The following is a 27,470-nucleotide window of genomic DNA, read 5'->3' on the forward strand; positions in this document are numbered from 1 at the left end:
ACAGAGTTAAGACTCTGACTCGAAATAAAATTAAAATAAAATAAAATAAAATGAAATAAAATAAAATAAAATAAAACAAAACAAAATACCTTACAATGTAAATATAAGCTTTTATTCTCTTGATGTACAATAGTAACTATTCTACTTAAGGAAAGCTTTGATTTTCATTAAAACTCTGTAATAGCCATTACTGGCTAAAATGACATGACTTTACCAGTTGTAGTTTTTCCCAAGAGATAGTGCCACTAAAATAGATAGAAAATTTATAAGAAATTATTGGTACATTATTTAGCTATTATCACTACCCACTATTGGATTATCAACTGAATCCAGGGAAAAGAATGGCTAATGTCATATCCTGGTTGTGGAAGTTTTAAAACATGTTTACAAATTCTTTGACGTTCTTCCCATCAAGAGGTGGGATCTATATCACCTCCCACTGAATCTGGACATATTTTAGCAACTCTTTTATAACTAAAAAGGATGAAGTGACACCATGTAACTTCCAAGACTAGCTCAGAAAAGGCTCTACAGCTTCTACTCTTGGGCTGTTGGCCTGGGAGAAGTCAGTACTATGTAAGATGTCCAACTTGAGACCACCATGCTGGAGAAACCACGTTATCATACTGATCAACAACCAGCTGAGTTCCCAGTGGATGGCCAGCATCAACTATCAGCCCTGTGAGTGAGCCATCTTAGATCTACATCTCATTGTGAAGCCCTCAGATGACTATGGCTGCAGCCAACAACTAACTGCAACCACATATGATAACCTAAGTGAGAACTGCCCAGATGCCATTCTCACGTTCCTATGTCATAAAATTGTGAGCAAAATAAAATCGTAATGTTAAGACATAAAGCTTTGGGCAAATTTGCTGCATAGCAATAGTAATGACAATCATGGTTTATCCACTTTATAGAAAGAACACTTACACCAGCAGATAGAAGCACTAGTGCCCAATTTCAACTCCACCACTAACTAGATGGCATTTACTAGCCTGAGTGAATCAGTTAATTCTATGGAATTCAGTTTTCTCATCCATAAATAAGACAAGATGAATTATATGGTCCCTTTATAGCTCAAGCATTCATATTTTTATAACCCTTGAATTGCTTGACACTAATTTTCATTTCGTTTTTGTTTATCACATGACTTATCTTTTTTTTTTTTTTTTTTTTGACACGGAGTCTCGCTCTGTCATCCAGGCTGAAGAGCAGTGGTGCGATCTCAGCTCTGAAACCTCTGCCTCCCAGGTTTCAAGGGGTTATCCTGTCTCAGCATCCTGAGTAGCTGGGATTACATGCATGTGCCAGCAAGCCCAGCTAATTTTTGTATTTTCAGTAGAGATGGGATTACCGCACCCAGCCGACTTTTCTAACTCAAGACTTGACAATAAGTTTAAAACCATAAAGCAAAACCTTTATATATATACACATATATGTATATATGAGTGTGTGCGTGTGTGTGTGTATTTGCCAGACTTGGTGGTGCACGCCTGTAGTCCCAGCTACTCAGGAGGCTGAGGTAAAAGGATTGCTTGAGCCCAGGAGGTGGAGGCTGCAGTGAGCCACGATGGTACACCACTGCAGTGAGCCATGATGGTACCACTGCACTCTAGCCTGAGAGACAGAGCAAGACCCTATCTCAAAAAAAAAAAAAAATACAGTAGATACTTTGGCTAAACAACTCTACTTCAAATTCTTAAGTTTTCAAATGCCTAAACGACCCCATTTTTATCCCTTTGGAAAATGTGATCAATATATAAACTATAAAAAGTTTAGCTTTCTGGGGCGGTGCATGGTGGCTCACGCCTGTAATCCCAGCACTTTGGGAGGTCGAGGTGGGCAGATCACCTGAGGTCAGGAGTTCAAGACCAACCTGATCAACATGGAGAAACCCCATCTCCACCAAAAATACAAAACTAGCCAGGCGTGGTTGTGCACGCCTGTAATCCCAGCTACTCGGGAGGCTGAGGCAGGAGAATCGCTTGAACCCAGGAGGCAGAGGTTGTGGTGAGCCAAGATCACGCCACTGCACTCCAGCCTAGGCAACTAGAGCGAAACTCCATCTCAAAAAAAAAAAAAAGCTTTCCTTTTTTATTTATTTTATTTATTTTTTTTTTGGTAGAGACAGGGTCTCACCATCTTGCCCAGGCTGGTCAAGCAATCCTCCCACCTCAGCATCCCAAAGTGCTGGGATTACAGGCATGAGCCACCATGCCTGGCCAAATATTTTTAGACTACAAAAAAATATAATCAACCTAAATGTCCATCAATGGTAAACTGCATAAAGAAAATGTGGTACATATACACCATGGAATACTACATAGCCATAAAAAAGGACAAGATCATGGCCTCTGCAGGAACATGGATGGAGCAGGAGGCCATCATCCTTAGCAAACTAACACAGGAACAGAAAACCAAATACTGCATATTCTCACTTTAAGTGGGAGATAAACTATGAGAAAATATGGACACAAAGAGGGGAACAACAGACACTGAGGCCTACTTGAAGATGAAGTTGGGAGGAGAGAGAGGATCAGAAAAAAATAACTGTTGGGTACGAGGCTTAGTACCTGGGTGATGAAATATAAATAATCTGTACAACAAACCCCTGTGACACAAGTTTACCTATATAACAAACCTGCACATGTACCTCTGAACGTAAAAGTTAAAAAAGAAAAAAAAATTCTTTTTTTAAATCAACGGCCAAGTAAGGTTGGTCACGTATATAATCCCAGCACTTTGGTAGGCCAATGCAGGTGGATCACCTGAGGTCAGAAGTTCGAGACCAGCCTGACCAACATGGCAAAACCCGGTCTCTACTAAAAATACAAAAATTAGCCAGGCATGGTGGCAGGTGCCTGTCATCCCAGCTACTCAGGAGGCTGAGGCAAGAGAATTGCTTAATACAGGAGGAAGTGGAGGTCGCAGTAAGCCAAGATCTCACCATTGTACTCCAGCCTGGGCGACAAGAGTAAAACTCCATCTCAAAAAAAAAAAAAAAATTCAATAAATGAAAAGTTTAATAAATGTATGATTTAAAGGTCAAAGAGGCTGGGCACGGTGGCTCCTGCCTATAATCCCAGCACTTCGGGAGGCCCAGGCAGGCAGATCACTTGAGGTCAGGTGTTCAAGACCAGCCTGGCCAACATGGTGAAACCCCGTCTCTACTAAAAATACAAAAACAATTAGCCAGGAGTGGTGGACGGCACCTGTAATCCCAGCTACTCAGGAGGCTGAGGCAGGAGAATCACTTGAACCCAGGAGGCAGAGGTTGCAGTGAGCCAAGATCACGCCACTGCACTCCAGCCTGGGCAACGCAGCAAGACTCTATCTCAAAAAAATAAACAAATAAATAAAGGTCAAAGAGTCTCAGCTACTTAAATGTATCAAATATACATCACATGCTTTAAAAGTAAATCTTCTCAGCTATAACAAAAACAATGCATTATGAGAGACTAGGGGTTGAAATAAAGTATTTTAAAGTCGTTGACATCAAAAAGTATTTACCATGATATTCACACAGAGACATGATCATAATTAAGGAACAAATGGTTACATCAAGCATACTATACACAGAAGTTGCTGAAACAGAATCTAAGAGGAATGAACATGGATGAAGCAGGAGGCCACCATCCTTAGCCAACTAATGCAGGAACAGAAAACCAAGTACCATATATTCTCACTTTAAGTGGGAGATAAATGATGAGAAAATTATGGACACAAAGGGAGAAACAACAGACCCCACTGGGGCCTGCTTGAGGATGGAGGTGGGAAACAGAAGTGAGGACCTAAAACTAAAAAGGACAGATTAGAAGCAACAGTAATGAACAAAAAAGTGGCAATATTTCAAATTATCTGATATCATCCTAGAAATTACTTCTAGAAGAGATTCAAAAGCCCCTCAATACACACACGTGCACACACGAACACACACACACACAAGGATGTCCTTCTAGCACCCAACCATAAAATACAATGTTGTTGCAATGCAGTTGTGTACGATGGAAGTCTCCACGGGAAATTCAAATGCTAATCTGGAAAGTTTAGGCCAAGATAAAAATGAATGTTACTTCTTTCCTAGACAGAGGAGAAAGCATCTATGTTGAAGATCAGCTTTTTACATATCCAGAAATAAAATTCAATTCATGAAAATAAAGTAAAATTGTTGGCAAGCCTGTTGGATACGTAATGCTAGACATGCTAAAATAATATGATGGTTCTAACCTACCACATAAATACAAACTTAAGACCACAGATTTTTGTTGTTCTAAATCAAGTCAAGATGCTTATTTTAACAAAGTGCTCTGAACAATGACCAAATCATTTCATTATGTAACAGCTGTCTAAAGTTCCTACTGGCTACAGATAGAAGACTCCCACCCAGGTGGCTTTAGCTAAAGAAGTGCCCATTCATTCATCCATTCATATTCAACTCCTAATCCAAGAACTCGCCTTTTAATAAAAGGCCATTTCACCTCCCCACAAAATGCCCTTAAAGCAGAAAAACAGTTTCAAACTACATGTCTATTATCAATTACTTCCTTCTTTGGCATACGAAGAATTAGCATTCTTACTCCCACCATTCCCCTCCCCTATCTTCAAAATGGAATTATTACAGTTTAGTTAAAATAATAATGTTTACATGTTTTTTGAAAGTCTATTTTAAATATCAGAAAGTTTTTCCCATTTGTCATTATAACAATATGATTCTCAAAAGTTATTTTGTTACAAAACAAAAGCAAAATTTATAAGCTAACCATTTACATAATTTTTTTAATGACTCTATTTTATTTCTTTAACACACATATAGTGTTTACAATATGCTGGGCACTAGGGCTCTAAGTGCTTACATATATTAACTCATTCAATCCTCATAATATTCTCATGAAATAAGTACTATTATTATCTCCATTTCACAGATAAGGAAATTTAGACATGAAGAAGTTAAGACATTTGCCCAAGGTCACACTACTAATAGGTAAAGGAGCCACAATTCAAACCCAGGCAGTCTAATTCCAGAGTCAAACTCCTACACAGCATAATAAACTGCCTCTCCAATCTGATGAAAATTCTTGAAAATTACCCGAAATGAGACTCCACAAAATGTAACATTTTGTGAAAGCCTTTTTAGAGAGGAAAAACTGTAAAATTTAAATTTTATGGTATTAAATCAATTACAAGACTTCCATAACAGAAGCCATCCCTTTAAAAGGAGTATATTTGGCTTAGTTCACATTATATTATCAACTCAAAATGAATTTCCAAAAGAAAAAAGATACATATGTTTAAATGTAATTTTATTTTTTAGATTTTAATAATTAAATGTATTAGAAATATAAAATTTAAATTGTATAAGCAACAAGATTATAAGTTAATATATGTAACAGCAATTTTTCTCTTATAAATTATGTAATAAAATATAGAAATATAATAATGATTTATTATTCATATTATTAATAAAAACTATAAAAATTGAAATTTCAAATCGATGGTCTTTTTCCCAGCACATAATTTAAAAACAATCCTTGACAAGTAAAATGTAACTTTATTATGAGACTAGAAAAACAGTTTCATTTCATAGTCTTTTAATAAATTATCCTAAACTTAGCAAAATTTTCAAAAATAATTTCATTGTACATATGAAAACTATATGGGTAAATTTGGGGATAGCTTCTGAGGAGAAATCTCTACCTCTTTCTACCCACTTTTAAACTGTGAAAAAGAAAAATGAATTATAAAGAAGAAGTAAAAATCTAGTTATAGACCTTGTTCTGTCACTACGTAATTGTGTGATCTAGGCTTCCCAGAAGCCATTCTCGGCTTCAGTGTCCTTGTCTATAGAATTAAAAACTTAAACTACATAATGCTTACAAATCTATATAGTTTTAGAACTATAAAAAAGTAAAATTATAAAAAAGTATAAAATTATAAAATTATAAAAAAGTATAAAATTATACTTTTTAAAAAGTTTTGAACTTTAAATCTCACCTCATCTGAAGAATCTACTTGTCCCAAAGTTCCTGTTGCACCTACAAAACCTTTGGAGGAGAAGAAAAATAGTTGTCCTTCATAGTTGCTACATATTGCTTTATTTTCAAATTATTCTGAGAAATACAAATATCAAAAGGCCAAGTTTTGTTATGTTAGGACACTTCATTCTAACAGTTATCTTAGCAAAGTCCAACATTTATCTTTTTTATTTATTTATTTATTTTTTTGAGACGGGAGTCTCGCTCTGTCTCCCAGGCTGGAGTACAGTGGCGCAATCTCACCTCACTGCAATCTCCACTTCTCAGATTCAAGCGATTCTCCTGCCTCAGCTTCCCAAGTAGCTGGGTTTACAGGCGCCTGCCACCATGCCCAGCTAATTTTTGTATTTTCGTAAAGACGGGGTTTCACCATGTTCGCCAGGCTGGTCTCAAAACTCCCAACCTCAGGCTCAGGTGATCCACCCACCTCGGCCTCCCAAACTGCTGAGATTATAGGCATGACCCTCCGTACCCAGCCTCCAACATTTATCTTAAATAAGTTTGGACCAAATAGGTTGATACTTCAATAGGAATGATCCAGTGAAAACTAAGATTTAATACAGTGATTACAAATGGTGTTTCAGAAGGATCTCTTTTTAGTTTTAAACCATAGTTTACTAAAATATTGAGGGAGTAAAGTTCTGGGCTACTCTTGAATAGCAACTGTACATTTTTCATGAGTTAGAACCAGAACCTTAATAAGCTAATCAAATTCCATTTAAGAAAAATGCATTCTCTTCTTTGGTCAATCTATTCTTTTTTGCCTCTAAATTTTTACTACTTTTATTATTTTTCTTAAAAAGAATAATACTGTTTTGGCTCAAAATAATTTTTTCAATAATGAGTAAAGTTTGAGAGGTTTTTTTGCTTTTAACACAGAAAAGTTACTACTGTTCAAATTAAATATTTAGACAAACCTTGAACTGCCAGAGAACTAGTACCAGCAGATGGTTCCTGCACACCATATACAAGCTTATCCTCAGGATATGTAAGTCCAGAGCTCTTTAAAGCTATAAGGTACTTTTCATGACTTTTCTTTACACAAGCATTTTCTCCAAGACCTAATGAAAACAAACTTCAAATCAGAAAAAAGTATTCCATTCAAAATCTCAGTATGGTCTTTTCATTAACTAATATCTATAAATAGGTGAATATTCTAATGGAGTGGGAGCCCTAGAATGAATAATATAAGATAGCTTCAGATAACATTTTTGTGCTTATGTTTAGCACTAACAATCCCAGAATACACAGTGAAATAACGAAATCTATAAAGTAGGTGAGCATCTAAAATATCCAAGGGAATGTGGGGCACAAAAATTAGTAAGACACCATCCTAGCTTTCAAGGAACCTGAAAATTACAGCAAAGAAAGTCAGAAAGTTAATATGGTAGATAATAATTATGTAGCAGAATTCACATTTGGTTTGACAGTCTGTGCTCTCGTAATACCAAGCATGCAGTTATCCAAAGCAGAGTGCTTGGGAAGGGCGTATGAAATGTTTTGTATAACAATATACCATTCAACAATTCCAAGTTTTGGAACTTAAAACTGTGTATTAGAAAATCCTAGGCCATACAACCCAAAAACTTAAAATATCAAAAGTGAAAACATAGACATGATGGTTGTTACTGTTAAAGAAAGGAGATCACTTAGCAGCCTTGTGTTTAAAGAAAGAGAGGTAGGGCTGGGCATGGTGGCTCACACCTGTGATCCCAGCACTTTGGGAGGCCAAGGCAGGCAGATCACCTGAGGTCAAGACTCAAGACCAGCCTGGCCAACGTGGTAAAACCCTGTCTCTAAAAAAATACAAAAATTAGCTCGGTGTGATGGCGGGTACCTGTAATCCCAGCTACTTGGGAGGCTGAGGCAAGAGAATCGCTTGAACCCAGGAGGCAGAGGTTGCAGTGGGCCGAGATCATGCCACTGCACTCCAGCCTGGGTGACAGAGCAAGACTCCGTCTCAAAAAAAAAAAAAAAAAAGAGAGGTAGAACATAATTATCTTATATCGCACCAAAAGTTAGGAGACCTGGGTTCTAGTACCAACTCCAACATAAATTAATTGTGAGGTTTAAACAGGCTATTTCATTTTTCTGGGGCTCAATTTCCTCATCCATAAAACAAGAAGTTCTCTAAATAACTTCCAGCTTTAGCATTCTATGAAAATTCTACAATTTACCTTTAAGTTCTAAAAGACTCAATTTCTTATCATTATAGTAATGTATGTAAACTATAAATTTCTTCTAACATTTTACTCACCAGAAGTCAGATCTTTGTAGTTTTGTTGGTTTGTCAAAACCTGAGTAAGAACAGACCGCATTGCTCCTCCCATTTTAGTTAGGTCTTCTAAAAAGGAAATTTGAGGTTCCAAAAGTTGAAGGACCTTGTTAAGGTCCTTTTCTGATGGTCCATCAGCTGCTAAAATAAAAAAAGAAAAAAAATCAAATAAGGGTAATTTTCTTTAAAATATCTTACTAAAAATAACAGTATTCTTTTTAAATTACAATGGCTTAAATTATAGTATTTTATAATCAAAAAAGTCAATACAACAACTCTGTTTAGAAAATTGGTATCTGCCCAGCACCTAGCCAAGCAAGGGTAGACTTGTTCAGGAATTCAGTCCTTTGGAAAAAAGTAGATGGAAAAACACAGATGACCTCCTAAGGTATAAAGTACTTAATTTGTGTAACAAGAATCTGAATACAAAAAATTAGCCGAGTGTGGTGGTGCGCGCCTGTAGTCCCAGCTACTCAGGAGTCTGAGGCGGGAGAATGGCTTAAGTCTGGAGGTGAAGGTTGCAGTGAACCGAGATCATGCCACTGTACTCCAGCTTGGGCGACAGAGTGATACCATGTCTCAAAAACAAAAAAAAAAAGTAGCAGCATTCGATCTGTGGGCCCTATACTTCCACATATATAAATGTCATCATGAGATCATTTCAAAAAAAGATAATATTTAAGAAAAAGTTTAGATCACATCCTAAAATAAAACAAGATACAATTCAAATACATTGAGAGTAGTATAAGACTATTAGGACAAAATTATGTCAAATTTAAACCTGTATAACAAATAACCTATCCCCTATAATATTCCAAAAATACAGATACATGTTAGCTGAAGGGCAAGCAACTAAAATGAAAGATAACTTTTCATAAACATGAATAACTATTAAAAACAAAAAACAGGCAAATAGAGATGGAAAGAAAGAAAAGAAGCTTGGACAACAACTGAAAAAGAATATTAAAGATGAAAAATATAGAGAGGTTTTACAGAAGCCGAGGTCTAAAAGGAAGGAAATAAAGAGATTTATAGCTTAACCATAATTGTTTTTAAAACAAAAACAAACAAATGAATAAAACCACACCTATAAAAGAGGTAATGGAGAACCTGTGTGCCCAGGAAAGGGGATGTCCATTTCACTCAACATTTATTCAGAATCTCAAAACCTACTTTCTCAGTGTAAAGCGAATGTCATATATTATCCAACTTTATATTCTCCCCAGTGACTTATATATTAATATAACAGATGTTTACTGTTTGCTGTAGGTTTTCAAGGGCTCTGAAACAAATTCTAATACAGATCTAAGGATTATAGGATGAATGAGAAACAGAATTGAAAGAAATTGGGAAACCACAAGATCTCTGAGCTTTCATTACCTTGGATTGGTTATTGCAAGTCTTTTCTTTAATTTCTTTAATTTTAAACAGTAATTTCTACACACAAAAAGCTGAATTTTGGCTGGGCACGGTGGCTCACGCCTGTAATCCCAGCACTTTGGGAGGCCAAGGTGGTGGATCACCTTGTGAGACCAGCTTGGCAACACGGTAAAACTCCACCTCTACTAAAAATACAAAAACTCAGCCAGGCGTGGTGGCAGGCGCCTGTAATCCCAGCTATTTGGGAGGCTGAGGCAGGAGAATCACTTGAACCCGGGAGGTGGAGGTTGCGGTGAGCTGACATCACACCACTGCACTCCAGCCTGGGCAATAAGAGCGAAACTCCATCTCAAAAAAAAAAGGCAGAATTTTTTTTGCACAGACAGAAATTAATGCTGAGCAGAAGTAGTAATATAAGGAAGAAACTTCCATGAACCTACATTCATGCAGGTCATCTTTAGATAAAAAATGCTTCCATTTTTCCCTTCATATTTTCAGATAACAGATAATTAAAAAGCTATGGACCTATGTTGTCTATGTTTTACAACTGTTATGTCAACAAAAATATAACACACTTTCGTGTGAAGTACTCTTGGATTAAACTAATGATAAGCTTTAAGGTTCTTATAACAAATAATTTCTATTTCTAAAATAGGACACCTGTAATACAAAACATAAATTCCCAAAAAAGTCTGCTAACTAGTATATAAGAAATAATGCAGAAGGCTATTTCAATAACCCAGCTAGTAACTGGTTCCTTCATTCCGAAGAGACAGTAATTTGGAACCAAATCAAAATAATATTTTTCTCTATATATTCTTTTTTCTTTTTTTATTCTGGGGGGTGGGGTGGGGCACAGGGTCTCACTCTGTCACCCAGACTGGAGTGCAGCGATGTAATCATAGCTCACTGCAGTCTTGAACTCCTGAGCTCAAGGGATCCTCCTGCCTCAGTCTCCCAAGTAGCTAGGACTACAGGCACGTGCCACCACCACACCTAGCTAACTTTTAAAAATGTTTGCAAAGACAGGGTCTCTATGTTGCCTAGCTGGTCTTGAACTCCTGGCTTCAAGCAATCCTCCTGCCTCAGCTCCCCAAAGTGCTGGGATTACAGGTATGAACCACCATGCCCAGCTTATTTTTCTGTATTTTAAGATATATTCTCTGTTAAGTAGAAGTACTTAACAAAGGATTGTATGTTTTTGTTTAAAATGTACAAATAAGGAAGTATAATGGTTTGCTCACAATAAAGATAACAAGACAGTTTTAGAAATGAGGATATTATATAACATACCCCTACACTTTAAGGATGGAGATAGAAGATGAAAATGTGTGCCACAGTTTCAAAATGAATATAAAGTTATTTATAGTACTAAATAATTTTAAAACTCTAAAAATAATGCAAAATGTAATCTCTTATAGAAAAGAAATGCAGGTTATCATTAGAAAGGTAAAAAAAATCATAAAAAGTTAATAAATTTGATTCATACTACTAATGAATATCTATAATTCACAATGTCAGACTGAGAACTTTTAATAGATACCTAAATCTAAATATTTACCTAACTGAAGTATGTTAATCAAGACTGTGATTAAATCTTAAAAAGTTAGAAGAACACCTGTAATTTATTTTCTCTTTTAAATATTAACATGATGATTACACACCCATATATTCTACCAGTAATCTGGAAGTCAGCAATTTGACCCTATCATAAGTTATTATATAATATACATGGAGAAAAAATATATAGAGACCTCTAAAAAAAAGGTGATAAAACATTTTATCTTCTAAAATCTAAGTTAAATTCAAACATTTCCAGGAATTCTCAATTCTGATTTATCATATTATTGTAAATAAAGCCACATTAACCCCACAAAATGGTTACTTCCTCATCTGCAAAAGCTCAAATAAGTTTGATCAAAAACATTTATGACCCCAGAAGCAGAAAGCACGAAACTAGGTCAACTACAACGTATCTATAAGGTTATCTAATTTATCTTTAGTGTGTTTCTATTCAGTCCGTATAGTCATCTCTTTTTAAATGTTAGGCAAAAAAATGATATCTGAAAAAATTCACCTCATAATTAATGCTAAAACTTCGTAAATTTATAATTTAAAAAGAGTACTAATAAGAAGTAGATTAAAACATACCTGGTTCATTATAGCCTTCTCTTAAGTACTGAATAAGACAAAATATAAATCTTGGAAGAACAAATTCAGACATCATCAGTAAGTCTTTAGGGACACAGGGAATATTTGAACTTGATTTAATTTGATGCCTTTTGCAAAACCTGTAATACGAAAAAGAAAAAAATTAACAGTAATGTCTAATCAGTTAAAAATATATTATTTCTATTTACAATATTCATAAATAGAATACAGGCCAGTAAATCCTTCTTTATGATTTTTAAGGTACCAGGTTAAAAGAATGTAATTTTAATCAGTGTTTATATAAAAATGGCACTCAGGTATATTTTTCCCAAGAAAAGACCATACTATTAATAGTTAAATTCCAACTAGAATACAAAAAGAAACTCTCATTACAGAGCACATTTTTTAACTGAAATTTATTCAAGTACCACTTTATGACCTCCACTCTTTTAAACCATTAAGTACAAGTTGATCACTTCCAAAGCATTTACATTTTTCCTATTTCTAACTTATTACATTAATGAATAGGTAAGTGATACAAAAACTTGAAGTTTATTTTAAAAGTTTTTATGTTTAAGTGTATACATTCCTTCTAATCTTGTTTATATTCATTCTATTTTTCTTTTTCTTTTTCTTTTTGAGGAGTCTTAGTCTGTTGCCCAGGCTGGAGTGCAATGGCACAATCTAGGCTCACTGCAACCTCTGCTTCCCAGGTTCAAGCAATTCTCCCACCTCAGTCTCCCAAGTAGCTGGGACCACAGGTGTGCACCACCTCACCAGCTAAGTTTTTTTATTTTTAGTAGAGACGAGGTTTCACCATGTTGGTTGGCCAGGCTGGTCTTGAACTCCTGACCTCAGGTGATCTGCCCACCTCAGCTCCACAAAGCACTGGGATTACAGGCCACTGCGCCTGGCCTATATTCATTTTCAAGTGTGATTGGTATGCTCGAGCAAAAATGAAGTAAACTATTCTTTTTTTTTTTTTTCCCCTTAAAGACAGGGTCTCGCTTTGCCACCCACATGCATCCTGGAAGTCCTGAGCTCAAGCAATCCTCCCACCTCAACCTCAGGCATGCACCACTATGCCTGGCTAATTTTTTTTATTTTTACTTTTTGTAGAGACAGGGTCTTGCTACATTGCCAAGGCTGAAGTACAACTCTTGGCCTCTAGCAATCCTCCAGCCTTGACTTCCCAAAGTACTGGGATTGTGAGCCACTGTGCTCCACCCTGAAGAAAACTATTCTATAGTCAATATCCAAATAATCACAAATAAGTTATTCTGTGACCAAACATATAGTTACCACACTAAACATGTAAAATGCCTAGAAATAAGTAGAAAGGAAGAGAAGCTATTTAAGCTGTAAAATATAAAAGATCTGAATGAACAGAGAAAAACCATATTCCTAAACAGAAAAATTGATTTTTTTTTTTTTAAAGACAGTTTTGGCCAGGCACGGTGGCTCACGCCTGTAATCTCGGCACTCTGGGAGGCAGAAGCTGGTGCGTCACCTGAGGTCAGGAGTTTGAGACCAGCCTGGTCAACAGGGTGAAACGCTGTCTCTACTAAAAATACAAAAATTAGCCAGGCATAGTGGCATGTGCCTGTAGTCCCAGCTACTCGGGAGGCTGAGGCAGGAGAATCGCTTGAACCCAGGAGGCGGAGGTTGCAGTGAGCCAAGACCATGTGACTGCACTCCAGCCTGGGTGACTGAGTGATGCTCTGTCTCAAAATGATGATGATGATAATAATAATAATAATAATAAAAGACAGTTTCCCCCAGACTTCATGCCATTAGATTTACATCCCAATGGAATTAATCACAAACTAATTCTAAAGTTCAAATGGAAGAGCATATTTGTGAAAAATACTATTAAAGCCTTAAAAAAAAAAAAAAGGTTAATGATAATGAACTAGACCTTAAAGCACAGTACAAAATTATTTTAATTAAAATTCTGTGGTAATGTGCCAACATCAATGGACCACAATGGGCCAGGCATGGTGGCTCATGCCTGTAATCCCAGCATGCTGGGAGGCCAAGGCAGAAGGATCACATGAGGCCAGGAGTTCAAAACCAGCCTAGATGACATACCAAGACCCAGTCTACCAAAAAAACTTAAATAATTTAAAATGAACAACAATGAAGTCCAGAAAAAGAATATACAAATTTGTGATGAATGTGACATCTCAAATCAATATGGTGGGAAGAAGACTTAATAAACTACGTTAGGACAAAATTTACTGTTATTTAAATGCAGGAAGCAAATTTGATTCCTATCTTATACTATATACAAAATATATTCCATATACATTAAAAATCAAATGTAAGCAATGGAGCCTGGAAGATAATTAACTATTTTCCTACATTATCTCAGAATATAGAAAGCCTAAGTTAAGACTTAAAACCAAAAGCCACAAAAGAAAGAAAAGAAACTGACTATGCAAATCAAAAGTTTCTACACAGAAGACAGTAACAAACTGGAAAAAATATTTATAATATATAAATGAGATAAAAGATTAATATCTATGACTACAAACACTCAAAAATGGATAAGAAAAATAAAACAATTCAATAGAAAAATCAAGCAAGGTCATGAACAATTCACAAAACAAGTACCGAAGAGCTAATAAACAAATGGAAAGATGTTCCAGTTTTCTCTAATAAAGCAATGAATTTTATTAAAACAAAAAATGAATAACTGGAGAAACCATTTTGTGGTATCTAGTGAAATAACTGACTTATGCAATGGAGCCATTAGAGAAAAGCTTGAGGGGAAATTTTCATTACAGTTACTTACAGTTCATTACAGTTCTTTGGTTCATTATAGTTAATTTTATTAGGTGTGGTAACAATACTGTGGTTAAATAAGAAAAAGATCTGACTATCACATCCTTATCAATCTGCTGGGTGAGGTGGCTCACACCCGTAATCCCAACACTTTAGGAGGCTGAGGCAAGTGGACTGCTTGAGGTCAGGAGTTCGAGACCAGCCTGGCCAACATGGTGAAGCCCTGTCTCTGCTAAAAAATCCGAAAAATTAGCTGGGCATGGTGGCACACGCCTGTAGTCCTAGCTACTCAGGAGGCTGAGGCAGGAGAATCACTTGAACCTGGGAGGCAGAGGTTGCAGTGAGCCAAGATCGTGCCACTGCACTCAAGCCTGGGTGACAGAGCAAGACTCCATCTCAAAAAAAAAAAAAAAAAAAAATCAATCTTAGTATCATCAGAGGTTTAAAAACAAAACAAAACAAAACAAAAAAGCAGAGACACTGTGATGTGAGTAAAGCACACAACACCATTTATGAAATGTTCTTATCAAACAAATTGAACTTGAATGACACCATGTCTCCAGAACTAACATTCATTTACAAGAAGTATGGGAGATAAAGGAACATGTTAAATGACACCACAAAAAAGCAAATAGACAAATGGAGAATGTGAGACATTATACAGTACAACTGACCCAGTTTCTGTAACCTGTCAGTGACAGAGGGGAATAAAGGGGTATGAGGGCTACTCTAGGTTAAAAAGAGGCTTGAGACACCCAATAAGCACATGCAATATGTAAACCAATTCTAACAAACCGACTCTGAAAGGAATTTTTGGAAGGCATTTTTTAGTCTTTCACAAAGGAAATTCCTTTCTGGGGGAATCTTATTATAAACTGGGTACTAGTTCATTACAGTTGATTTTATTAGTGTGGTAATGCAATTGTGGTTATACAAGAAAATGTTCATGTTTATTTGATGATACAGGAATTATTTTATGTGGGTGTGACAATAACAGCACTGTGATTATCACTAAAAAGTGAATTCCTGGCTGGGTGCAGTGGCTCATGCCTGTAATCCCAGTACTTTGGGAGGCCAAGGCAGGCAGATCACTTGATGTCAGGAGTTCAAGACCAGCCTGGCCAATACAGCAAAGCCCTGTTTCTACTAAAAACACAAAACTTAGACAGGCGTGGTGGTGTGCACAAGAATCACTTGAATCCAGGAGGTGGAGACTGCAGTGAGCTGAGATCACGCGCCACTTCACTCCAGCCTGGATAACAGAATAAGACTGTGTCTTAAATAAAAATAAAAAATAAAAAAAAAGTAAATTCCCTGTCTTTTAGACAGAGATAGGGACTTACAGATGAAATGCTCTAATATATGGGACCTTCGAAATAATCTGGTGAGATAAAGGGAAGTAGATGGGAGTATACCAAGAGCAGCTCTGAATTGCTACTTATTGAAACTGAGAGATACATGAGGTTTCATTATGTTATGTTCATGAAACAGAATATGGATCGATATCGAAGTCAATGAAGTACTCTCTTCTGATGTTTAAGGAATTCATTTAAAAGATTGTAATTTAAATTTGTCTTTCAGTCAAAAATAACAACAAGGGATTTTTCCCCTAATAAAAAGATCCTACTAGTTAGGCTCATTGTGCTGACTGCTTTTATATATGTTTTAAATTTTCTATACTAAAAAACTAAAAATCTTAAAAAGAAAAAAAAATTCCCTGCTCTTTAAAGATGAATGCTGAAGTATGTCTGTGTAAAATAACATGATTTGGGGGACTTGTTTTAAAATATTTCCGAGAAAGGGAAAAAAGAGCAGTTGAAGCGAATATGGCTAAAATCTTTAAAAATGTTGAGTCTGCATGATTAGCACAGGAAGGTTCAACGCCCTGTTTTTGCATATGTTTGGAAACTTTCATAATGTAAAAAGTTTTTCATCTTGCAGATCAGGAAAGATTCACTTTACTAATTCATTGAAAGCATGTTCAGAAATTTTTGTTGTACACATGAAGTGTAAACAGGTCGAGTTTTTGCTGGCACTTGACCATATCTATTAAAATTTTAAATGTTCATAACACAAGCTTAGCATTTCTATTTCTATGAATTTATTATACAGAAATACTCTGAAATATACTTACAAAGATGTTCATTATACCTCCATTTAGAATATAAAAAAGTTTAAAATGCATGCATTTAATCATAGAAGAAAAGTAAAACAAACTATGGCAGATCCATAACATACTTTGATTTTAACAAAAATGAGGTGGAATAATAAGTGCTAAAGTATAATTATATCTAAGATAAATGAAGTGAGAAATGAATTATATAGAAGTATATACATTTAATCTCTTCTATAAATACAATTTTAGAGAAGGGGAAAGAAACATTAATATATAAAAGAAGAAAAATATTTTCAGAAATATATACCAAACTTTGTAGAAATTAACTGAGAGTGTGATATGTTATACTTTCACTTACAATGTTAATTCTACCTATAATGTTTGAATTTTATATAACAAACATACGTACAACCTTGTAATCAAAAGGAAAAATTTAAGCCAAAAACAAAAAATAAGTTATGCCATATATTTGGTTTTAGTTCCACAATTTAAAACATCATTGGTACTCTTTTTTGCTTCAAGGACCCTTTTGAGAATCTAATGAAAGTTACAACTCTTAAGAAAATACATACATAAATGCAAAATAAAAGTTAGCATGTTCACACTCTGCTGAAGTCTATCTACCCTTAAGGTAGGGCTTTTAATTGTTAGGTCAGCAGATGACAGAGCAGAGGGACGGATTTTCCTTGGTCCTCAAGGCAGACACACAGGCAGAGCCTGAGCAGCCTCCTCAGTTGCCTCTGTGTCCCATCCAAATACTATTTTCCATATCTGCCATATTATGATAAAGGGTAGGAAGCATCACACCTTAAGGTTCAAACCTTGATTTAAAAGAAAAAACGAATTTAAGAACTTCTTCCAGTCCAGGCACATTTGCTCACACCTGTAATCCCAGCACTTTGGGAGGCCGAGGTGGGTGACTGACTTGAGATCAGGAGTTCAAGACCAGCCTGGCCAACATGGTGAAACCCCGTCTGCACTAAAATTACAAAAATTAGCCAGACATGGTGGCATACACCTGTAATCCCAGCTATTCAGGAAGCTGAGGTAGAGAATCGCTTGAACTCAGGAGGCGGAGGTCGCAGTAAGCTGAGATCTCGCCACTGCACTCCAGCCTGGATGACAGAGCAAGACTTCATCTCAAAAGAAAAAACAACAACAACGACGAAAAACTTCTTCCAGCTGGGACACACAATATCTAAATAAAATCAGGTACACTTTTTTAAAGCTATATTTCCATAAAAGCTTTTTTTTTTTTTTTTTTTTTTTGAGACACAGTCTCAACTCTGTTGCCCAGGTTGGAGAAATCAAGTACCCTTTTTAAAAGCTATATTCACATAAAAGCTTTTTTTTCTTTTTTCTTTTCTTTGAGACACAGTCTCACTCTGTTGCCCACGCTGGAGTGCAGTGGCACAATACCGGCTCACTGAAACCCCCGCCTCCCAGGTTCAAGCAATTCTCCTGCATCAGCCTCCCAAGGAGCTGAGACTACAGGTGCCCGCCATCACACCCATCTAATTTTTTGTATTTTTAGTAGAGATGGGGTTTTGCCATGTTGGCCAGGCTGGTCTCAAACTCCTGACCTCATGTGATCCACCTGCCTTGGCCTCCCAAAGTGTTGGGATTACAGGCGTGAGCCACCGTGTCCTGCCTTTGTAAAAGCTTTTAAAGATAAAGGAGAACCTGGCCTGTGTGACAGATTAAAGAGCTAGCTGTGATCTAAGACAACTTAATTAAGAAGCCTGCAAGCATAAATGTGAAGGACAGAAAATGGATGAAACGAAAGCCAGGAGAGAAGACTAGGAAAACATAATTGGGCACAAAACTGAAGGATGTACTAAAAGAACTGACAGCTGGAAAGCAGAAAGAGAAAGGATTAGAAAGCACAGAAAGCTCTCCTTAGACACTTTGTGCAGGAAAGAAACCAATTCCAAAGAGCAACTGAGTAAAGAAAAATCTGAACACAGTACCAAGTAGCTAAGCCAAAGGAACAGTAAGAATGGTCTAAGTAATTTCGAGACTGAGGTTACAGAAGTGTATTAGAAGACTGGAGATTAAAAACTTAATGGTCAAAAAAGTTAAAAAAAAAATCATACTCTGGCAACTAGTTTGAGTACGGCAGAACTGTCCAATGTGGATGTAACATACTGTAAGGCTGACGAACAATACTGGTTTTTGTAATTCAGGCTGAGCATGGTGTGGGGGACTGACCATTTAACATAGCAGATGCTCAATAAAGACTTGATAATACTCAGTTTGAGGCAGGAAGATTGCCTGAGCCCAGGAATTCATGACCAGCTTGGGCAATATAGCATGACCCTGTCTCTTTAAAAAAATCTTTTTTAAAATTACTATTAACATTTCATCAAGTCCTAGAAAAAGATTTGCTGGAACAAAGAATTAATTAACAGAACAAAAAAGAAATTTTTTTTTTTTTTTTGAGACAAAATCTCACTCTGTTGCCCAGGCTGGAGTGCCATGGCATGATCTCGGCTCACCGCAACCTCAGCCTCCCAGGTTCAAGCGATTCTCCTGCCACAGTGTCTGGAGTAGCTAGAATTACAGGCGTGTGCCATGATGCCTAGCTAATGTTTTTTTTTTTTGTTTTCTTGGGTTTTTTTGAGACAGAGTCTCGCACTGTCGCCCAGGCTGGAGCGCAGTGGCGCAATCTTGTATCACTGCAAGCTCCGGCTCCTGGGTTCATGCCATTCTCCTGCCTCAGCCTCCCAACTAGCTGGAACTACAGGCACCCACCACCACACCCAGCTAATTTTTTTGTACTTTTTTTAGTAGAGACGGCGTTTCACTGTGTTAGCCAGGATGGTCTCGATGTCCTGACCTCATGATCCACCTGCCTCGGCCTCCCAAAGTGCTGGGATTACAGGCGTGAGCCACCGTGCCAGCCTTTTTTTTTGTATTTTTAGTACAGACAGGGTTTCGCCATGTTGGCCAGGCTGGTCTCGAACTCCTGACCTCAAGTGATCTGCCTGCCTTGGCCTCCCAAAGTGCTGGGATTACAGGCGTGAGCCACTGCACCTAGCCAACAAAATTATTTTAAGGGCATCCAATTAAATAATAATCTGGGACCCATTTAATAATCCCAGTTGTTCAAATTTTTTTTGAAGAGCTACTACATGCCTGGAACCTAGGCCCTGGGAATATAGAGGCCTTGTCCTCATGGAGCTAACTTTCTGAGGGAGGAGGAAAGAGAGAAACAAGAAAATAAATATGGAAATATCTGATAGTAATAAATTCTACAAAATTATTTCTAGTCTGGGCAACACTGCAAAACCCCATCCCTACAAAAAATACAAACATTAGCCAGATGTGGTGGTGTGCACCTGTAATCCCAGCTACTCAGGAGGCTGACGTAGGAGGATCACTTGAACCTGGGTGCAGGAGGTTGCAGTAGAGATTGTCCCATTGTACTCCATTCTGGGTGACAGGGTAAGATCCTGTCTCAAAAAAAAAAAAGAAAAGAAAAAGTATTTGACAGCACCATATATAAAAAGTATCCATGAGACTCCTTTAGATTGGGTTTGTCAGGGAAGGTCTTTCTGAAGAGGTGATATTTAGGCTACAGGCCAAAATGACATGAAGGAGGTAGGCTAGACATGCAAAGCTCTGGGAGAGTTAAGGGAGAAAGTTTGCTATTTTTACTTTGTGTGTTTAGATTGTACCAATTCAACCATCAAGAAATTTACTTCATTTAGAACACCTAAATTGATCCTAAAATTCATGTCACTTCATCAGCAATGACTAAGCCTACAGGTAGAACCAATAAGTCAAGTAAGCTAACCAAAAGACACCAGTAAAATCAGTCAAAAGACCTGACAAATGAAACTGCATATAAACATGTATTAACAATCTCTCCCCAAATGAACAAGAGAGGGGCTTTCTAGACAACTGGTATAGCTCCAAATTAAAAATGAGGCAGGAAGTAATACATTCACATTAGCAGTTCAGAGGTCACAGATAACTTTCTTCAAGGAACCCAACAGATTTGCAAGATTAAGAAGGTTAAATAGTCCTTAGTGGGGAAGGATGTTACAGCAATAATAGAATGATCAAATAGAACTACAAAAATAGTAGACAAAATGACTTCTCTATATTTTGTTTGACATCATCTTTTTAAAATTTTTCACTGAAGCACACAGATAAAAAATTGCCTAAAAGGTAAGTATGCAACTCAACAAAATATCACTAAATGAACATACTCACGTAAACGCCAACGCCAATTCAAGATCAAGAAACACAACATTACCCCCCAGAAACTCTCCTTATGATTCTTCTGAAATCAAATTTATTTATTTATTTATTTTTTTTTTTTTTTTTTTTTTTTTTGAGACGGAGTCTCGCTCTGCCGCCCAGGCTGGAGTGCAGTGGCCGGATCTCAGCTCACTGCAAGCTCCGCCTCCCGGGTTCACGCCATTCTCCTGCCTCAGGCTCCCGAGTAGCTGGGATTACAGGCGCCCGCCACCTCGCCCGGCTAGTTTTTTGTATTTTTTAGTAGAGACGGGGTTTCACCGTGTCAGCCAGGATGGTCTCGATCTCCTGACCTCGTGATCCGCCCGTCTCGGCCTCCCAAAGTGCTGGGATTACAGGCTTGAGCCACCGCGCCCGGCCTGAAATCAAATTTAAATGACTAAAAGCAAACTTCCTGGACTGTGGGAGAAGTAGAGGTGAGAGGAAACAAAAGGGGGGGGGGGTTCTGGTGCTTTCTTTGCAAGTTACTGATATTCGGTGGGGAGAAAGAGGGCAAGGAGAGGTCAACTCAAATAATGAAACCAAATTTTTCAAGAATTTGAAAAGTATGTGAGATAATAAGCTCCCCTACAGATGTTCTTTGGCAAGAACATGCTATTCTCAACTCACTACACACATTACACATTATTTTGCAACAAATTACACACATACACATTATTCTGCATATAATTTTGGATTATTCCAAAATAATGGAGATTCCTGGAGAGTCATACCACCCCCCCCAATGTTAAACGCCTTGATGATATAATCTGTGCCCTTCATCTGGCAGGTGGGGAAATCTCAGAAACATTAAATGACATACCTAACTAAACTTTAACAAAATTATCAAAAGATATTTAGGATACAGGCCAAAATGACATAAAAGGCATACCATAAACATATATGATATCTACCTAAACGAATCTATATATTTAATATGATCCTGTGAAAATAACAGTAAGGAATAAACAAGCTGATTCTAAAATTTATACGGAAGAATAAACAAGAATCGCTAAGAAAATTTAAAAAAAACAAGAGTAATAAAAGTCAAGTAGCTTTATCAGAGATGAAAATTTATTTTAAAGTTAAAATCATCAGAAGTATTGATTCTAGCCTTTAGGAAGCTAACATTCTATAGGACAGAAATAGACAATGACGATGAATACAATTAAGTAAACTACAAAGCAGAGAAAGGGAGATCAGAAATTCAGTTCCAAATTCACCTATACATATTCCTAGGCCATTTTCCTAGATATACATTTCTACATCTCTCATAGGAAGGACTAAAGTACAGCTCCATCCTATGTCTAAAACTGCTAGATAAATGGTAAGAACTAAAAGAAAAAACTTTAAATTCCATCTACATGGGTTTAAATAGTATTTAGTGGACCCTAAAGTACCAGAAAAGCAAAAAAAAAATTTTATGAAAACTAAAAATTTTAAATTACAGCATGCACATAAGATCAGAAAACTTGAAAGTAAAAATAGAGATGCTGTAAACCTATTAAACTATTAAGACAGTAAATATACATTGAAACCTTGAAGCAGAAACAAAACAGCATGGTAATGGTACATGAAAAATAATATGGGTCCAGAAATAGAACCAAATACATGTGGAATTTATAATAAAGGCAAAATTCAAATCTATGCAGAAAACAGGGCTTAATCAGAGAAATGATACTGAGATATTTGGGTAAACCAGTCAAGCTGGGGTAGGCGGGAGGATCTTCCTCACATCTTATACCTCGATAATAAATTCTTAACATATCAAAAAGGTAAATGTAAAATGTGAAATCGTCAGAGTGCTAGACCCAACTTGGTGTGGGAAGAGTTACTTAGTAATTGTGTAGAAGAGACAGTTTAAGTATGACAAAATCTAAAAGTCACTAGATTTTGCTTATTAATTAAACATAAAAGATTAATAAACATAAAATTAATAAACATAAAAATTGACAAGAAAAAATTTCTGTATAAAAATAAATGCCCATGGGCTTCTGTTTTTCTTTCTTTTTTTTTTTTTTTTTTTTTTGAGACAGAGTCTTGCTCTGTCATCCAGGCTGGAGTGCAGTGGCACGATCTCAGCTCACTGCAACCTCCGCCTCTCGGGTTCCAACGATTCTCCTGCCTCAGGGTCCCGAGTAGCTGGGATTACAGGTGCCTGCCACTACGCCCAGCTAATTTTTGTATTTTTAGTAGAGACAGGGTTTCACCATGTCGGTCAGGCTGGTCTCGAACTCCTGACCTCGTGATCTGCCTGCCTTGGCCTCCCAAAGTGCTGGGCTTATGGGCATAAGTCACCACACCCGGCCGGCATTTGTTTTTGAAAAGACGAGTAGGAAAAAAGGTTTGCAACTCATAACTGGTCAAAGAGTTTGTGATGGTTAATATTGAATATCAACTTGATTGGATACAAAGTATTGTTCCCAGGTGTATCTGTGAGGGTGTTACCCAAGGAGATTAACATTTGAGTCAGTGGACTGGGAGAGGCAGACCCACCCTCAATCTGGGTGGACAACATCTAATAAGCTGCCAGAGCAGCTAGAAAAAAGCAGGCAGGAGAAGATGGAAGACCAGACTTGCTGAATCTTCCAGACTTCATCTTTCTCCTGTGGTGGATGCTTCCCGCCCTTGAACATCAGACACCAAGTTCTTCAGCTTTTGGACTCTTCGACTTACACTGGTGGTTTGCCAAGGGCTCTCGGGCCTGTGGCCACAGACTGAGGACTTTACAACAAACCGTTGGAAAGTCCCTACTTTCGAGGTTCTGGGACTCGGACTGATCCACCATTGGCTTCCTTGCTCCTCAACTTGCAGATGGCCTATCGTGGGACTTTACCTTGTGATCGTGTGAGTCAATTCTCCTTAATAAACTCCATCTCATATATTCATATATCCTATTAGTTCTGTCCCTCTAGAGAACCCTGACTAATACAGGGCTATTTTTCCTAAGACAATCCAAGAGAAAATGAGAAAAAGAAATACCAATCGTTCTTAAACATATGAAAAGATGCTCAAGTCAGTAAATAAACACATTAAAACTATACTGAGGAATAAAAACAAACAAAAAAACTCACACTGAGAAAAAACTTGTCAAGATGGAGTAGCAAGGAGCAAATTTACTCCCTCATCTTAAACAATTAGAAAATTGGGGAGGATGCTGGGGGGGCATGGGCAGGTAATGTATGGAACAATGGTTTTCAAACATTAGACAATAGGCAGTGCAAGACTATGACCCTTAAGAGAAAAGAAAGAAAAAGGTGAGCCCCAGACCTACACCTACTGCTCAGAGGCACTTTCCAAACTGCAACAAAAGGGAGGTGGAACCCAAAGAGAGCCCTGTGGCCTCAGTGAGTTGAGAAAACAGAGATAGAACTCAGGGATGTTAAGGTAGCTAGAATTTGAAGGACTGAAAGGGAGCTCTGGAGACATGCAAACAGACCCCCTAAGTCTTTGGCTGAGTGGAATTTTGGCTCTCGTAAGTGGAAACACCCAAGGCTAGGGTAAAAACAATCACAAAGGAATGGGCAAAAGAATTACCAAGAATGACACAGAGCTGGGAACAGTTCATGTTCCCAACAGCGAGAATGGCGAAACCTCAAAATATATGGGAATCACGTAGAATCTTCTGAAGGGCACTGTACTACCAGTGCAGATAAATTCACTCAAGACTAAAGGTTGCTTTGAACCCACACTAATATAGCTTAAAGATAAGCCCTGAGTTCAAGTAACTTATCTGCACTGCAGAACAAAATCCAAACCTAAGGAATACAACTTAATCCACAATCAACAACATAAAGTGCAGAAATTCTGGCGCACAATCAATGTTTTCTAGGCATGCAAAAACAAACAAAAAACAAAAACAGAAAAATATCACCCATAACCAGCAGAAAAATTAACAGACATAGACCCAAAAGTGATGGAGATAATGAGACTAACAAACCTATTTTCCATATGTTCAAGAAGAGAAAGGACAGAAACGAAAGCATAATGATGGAAATAGAAGATATAAAATAGAACTGTATCAAACTTGTAGATTAAAAAATAAGGCCAGGCGCAGTGGCTCATGCCTGTAATCCCAGCACTTTGGGAGGCCAAGGCGGGCAGATCACAAGGTCGGGAGATCGAGAACATCTTGGTCAATGTGGTGAAACCCCGTCTCTACTAAAAAAATACAAAAATTAGTCGGGTGTGGTAGCGTGCCCCTGTAGTTCCAGCTACTCGGGAGCCTGAGGCAGAAAATCGCTTGAACCCAGGAGGCAGAGGTTGCAGTGAGCCAAGATCGCACCACTGCACTCCAGCCTGGGCAATAAGAGTGAAACTCCGTCCCAAAAATAAATAAATAAATAAAATATCGGCAGTGAAGAATACACCAGATAATTAACAGTAGAATGACACTAGAAAAAACAGATCAATGAATTTAATGACAGAGCAATAAAAATTATCGAAAATAAAACACAGAGACTAGAAAAGTAAACAGAACCTCAGTGAACTGTGGGATAATAACAAGGTGGTATTGCATTATACTGGAATACCAAAAGAGAAGGAGGGGAGACAAAACAAATATCTAAAGAATTAGTGGCTGAAATTTTTCCAAATTCATTAAAAATCTAAAATTGCATATCCAAAATACTCAAACCTCAAACAGAATAAGTATTTTTTTAAGAGCCATGCTGAGGGCCGGGCGTGGTGTGTCACGCCTGTAATCCCAGCAGCTTGGGAAGCCGAGTCAGGTGGATCACAAGGTCAGGAGATCAAGACCATCCTGGCTGGCATGGTGAAACACCATCTCTACTAAAAATACAAAACATTAACCAGGCATGGTGGTGGTGGGGGCCTGTGGTCCCCACTATTCAGGAAGCTGAGGCAGGGGAATGGTGTGAACCCGGGAGGAGGAGTTTGCAGTGAAGCCGAGATTGCCTCACTGCACTCCAACCTGGACGACTGGGTGAGACTCCATCTCAAAAAAAAAAAAAAAGCCATACTGAGGCACATGATAACTAAATAGCTGAAAACCAGTGATTAGGAGAAAATCATCAAAGTAACCAGAGGAAACTGACTGATTCATTATATACAAAGGAACAGATACAAATAACAGCAGACTTTTTGTAAAAAATTATGCAAGCCAGAACAAAACGGAGAGAGATTTAAAGTACTAAATGAAGCCAGGCACAGTGCCTCACAACTGTAATTCCAGCAATTTGCGAGGCCAAGGTGAGTGGCGCTTGACTTCAGGAGCTCAAGACCAGCCTGGCCAACATAGTGAAACCCCGTCTCTACTAAAAACACAAAAATTAGCTGGGCGTGGTAGAGGGTGCCTGTAATCCTAGCTACTCAGGAGGTTGAGGCAGGAGAAATCACTTGAAGCTGGGAGGCAAAAGTTGCAGTGAGCCGAGATCACACCATTGCATTCCAGCCTGGGTAACAGAGACTCCGTCCCAAAAATAAATAAATTTATTTCAAATAAAGTACTAAATGAAAAAGTTATATGCAAAGAAACAACATTGAAAATCTAGAATTCTTAACACACAGAGAAAATACCCTTCAAAACTGAGGAAAAATAAACTCTTCAAGCTGGCATGGTGACTGACACATACCTACAGTCCCAGCTACTTGGGAGGCCAAGACAGCCTAGAAAACATAGCAACACCCAGTCTCTTAAAAAATAAAAATAAAAAGGCTTTTCAAACAAAAGCTGGGACAATTCATTGCCATCATACCTGGTGATAAGAAATATTAAAGGAAGTTTTTCAAGCAGCCTTATGAAAAGCCCACATGGTTAGAAAATGACCCTCTTGTCAAGAGCCATGTGAGTAACCCATCTTAGAAGTCGATCCTCCAGTCCCAACCAAGCCTTTGGAAGAGGCAGGCGAATCATCTGAAGGGTCAGCAGTTTGAGACCAGCCTGGCCAATGTGGCGAAGCCCTGTCTCTACTAAAAATACAAAAATTAGCTGGGCATGGTGACACATGCCTGTAAGTCCCAGCTACTCGGGAAGATGAGGCACAAGAATCACCTGAACCCAGGAGGCAGAGGTTACAGTGAGCCTAGATCGCGCCACTGCACTCTAGCCTGTACGACAGAACAAGACTCCGTCTAAAAAAAAAAAAAAACTCACAATAAAATTATACTGGAAATCATTAACAAGATAGCTTTAAAAATTCCCCAAATTTAGAAATTAAATAAATAACATACCTCTAAATAACACACAGGTCAAAAAAGGAATAAAATTAGACTGAAACACCTTTTTTTCTACCTATCATATTTGCAAAGATCAAAAGTTTGATGACATACTTTGCTGGCCAGGTTGTAAAGTAATGGATACTCTCATACTGACGGAAGGAGTACAAACTAGCATATTATATATGAGAACAATTTGGCAAAAATTTATGAAAAGTATAAATTTACATCCATTTGACCCAATAATTAAATGGTGATTTAGAGCAGGATCTCTTAATTTTTCATCCTTTTCACCATACCCATG

General features: G+C 37.4%; 1 protein-coding gene across 6 annotated transcripts in view; it reads right to left on the reverse strand.

Annotated features, from left to right (window-relative positions):
- The window catches only part of UBR3 (ubiquitin protein ligase E3 component n-recognin 3), a 264,525-nt gene that overhangs the window by 204,870 nt on the left and 32,185 nt on the right, over positions 1-27,470 (reverse strand). For 4 of the 6 annotated variants that reach the window (XM_050751440.1, XM_050751439.1, XM_050751438.1 and 1 more), the window contains exons 2-5: positions 11,842-11,981; positions 8,293-8,451; positions 6,953-7,096; positions 5,995-6,044 (exon numbers count right to left, since the gene is read on the reverse strand). In XM_050751440.1, the coding sequence (XP_050607397.1) occupies positions 5,995-6,044; positions 6,953-7,096; positions 8,293-8,451; positions 11,842-11,981 (493 nt within the window). The remainder of the gene's footprint in view (positions 1-5,994; positions 6,045-6,952; positions 7,097-8,292; positions 8,452-11,841; positions 11,982-27,470) is intronic. The other 2 variants (XM_050751441.1, XM_050751437.1) reach the window with 1 other exon arrangement.

The sequence above is a fragment of the Macaca thibetana genome, chromosome 12, assembly GCF_024542745.1.
Source record: "Macaca thibetana thibetana isolate TM-01 chromosome 12, ASM2454274v1, whole genome shotgun sequence".
Classification (NCBI taxonomy): domain Eukaryota; kingdom Metazoa; phylum Chordata; class Mammalia; order Primates; family Cercopithecidae; genus Macaca; species Macaca thibetana.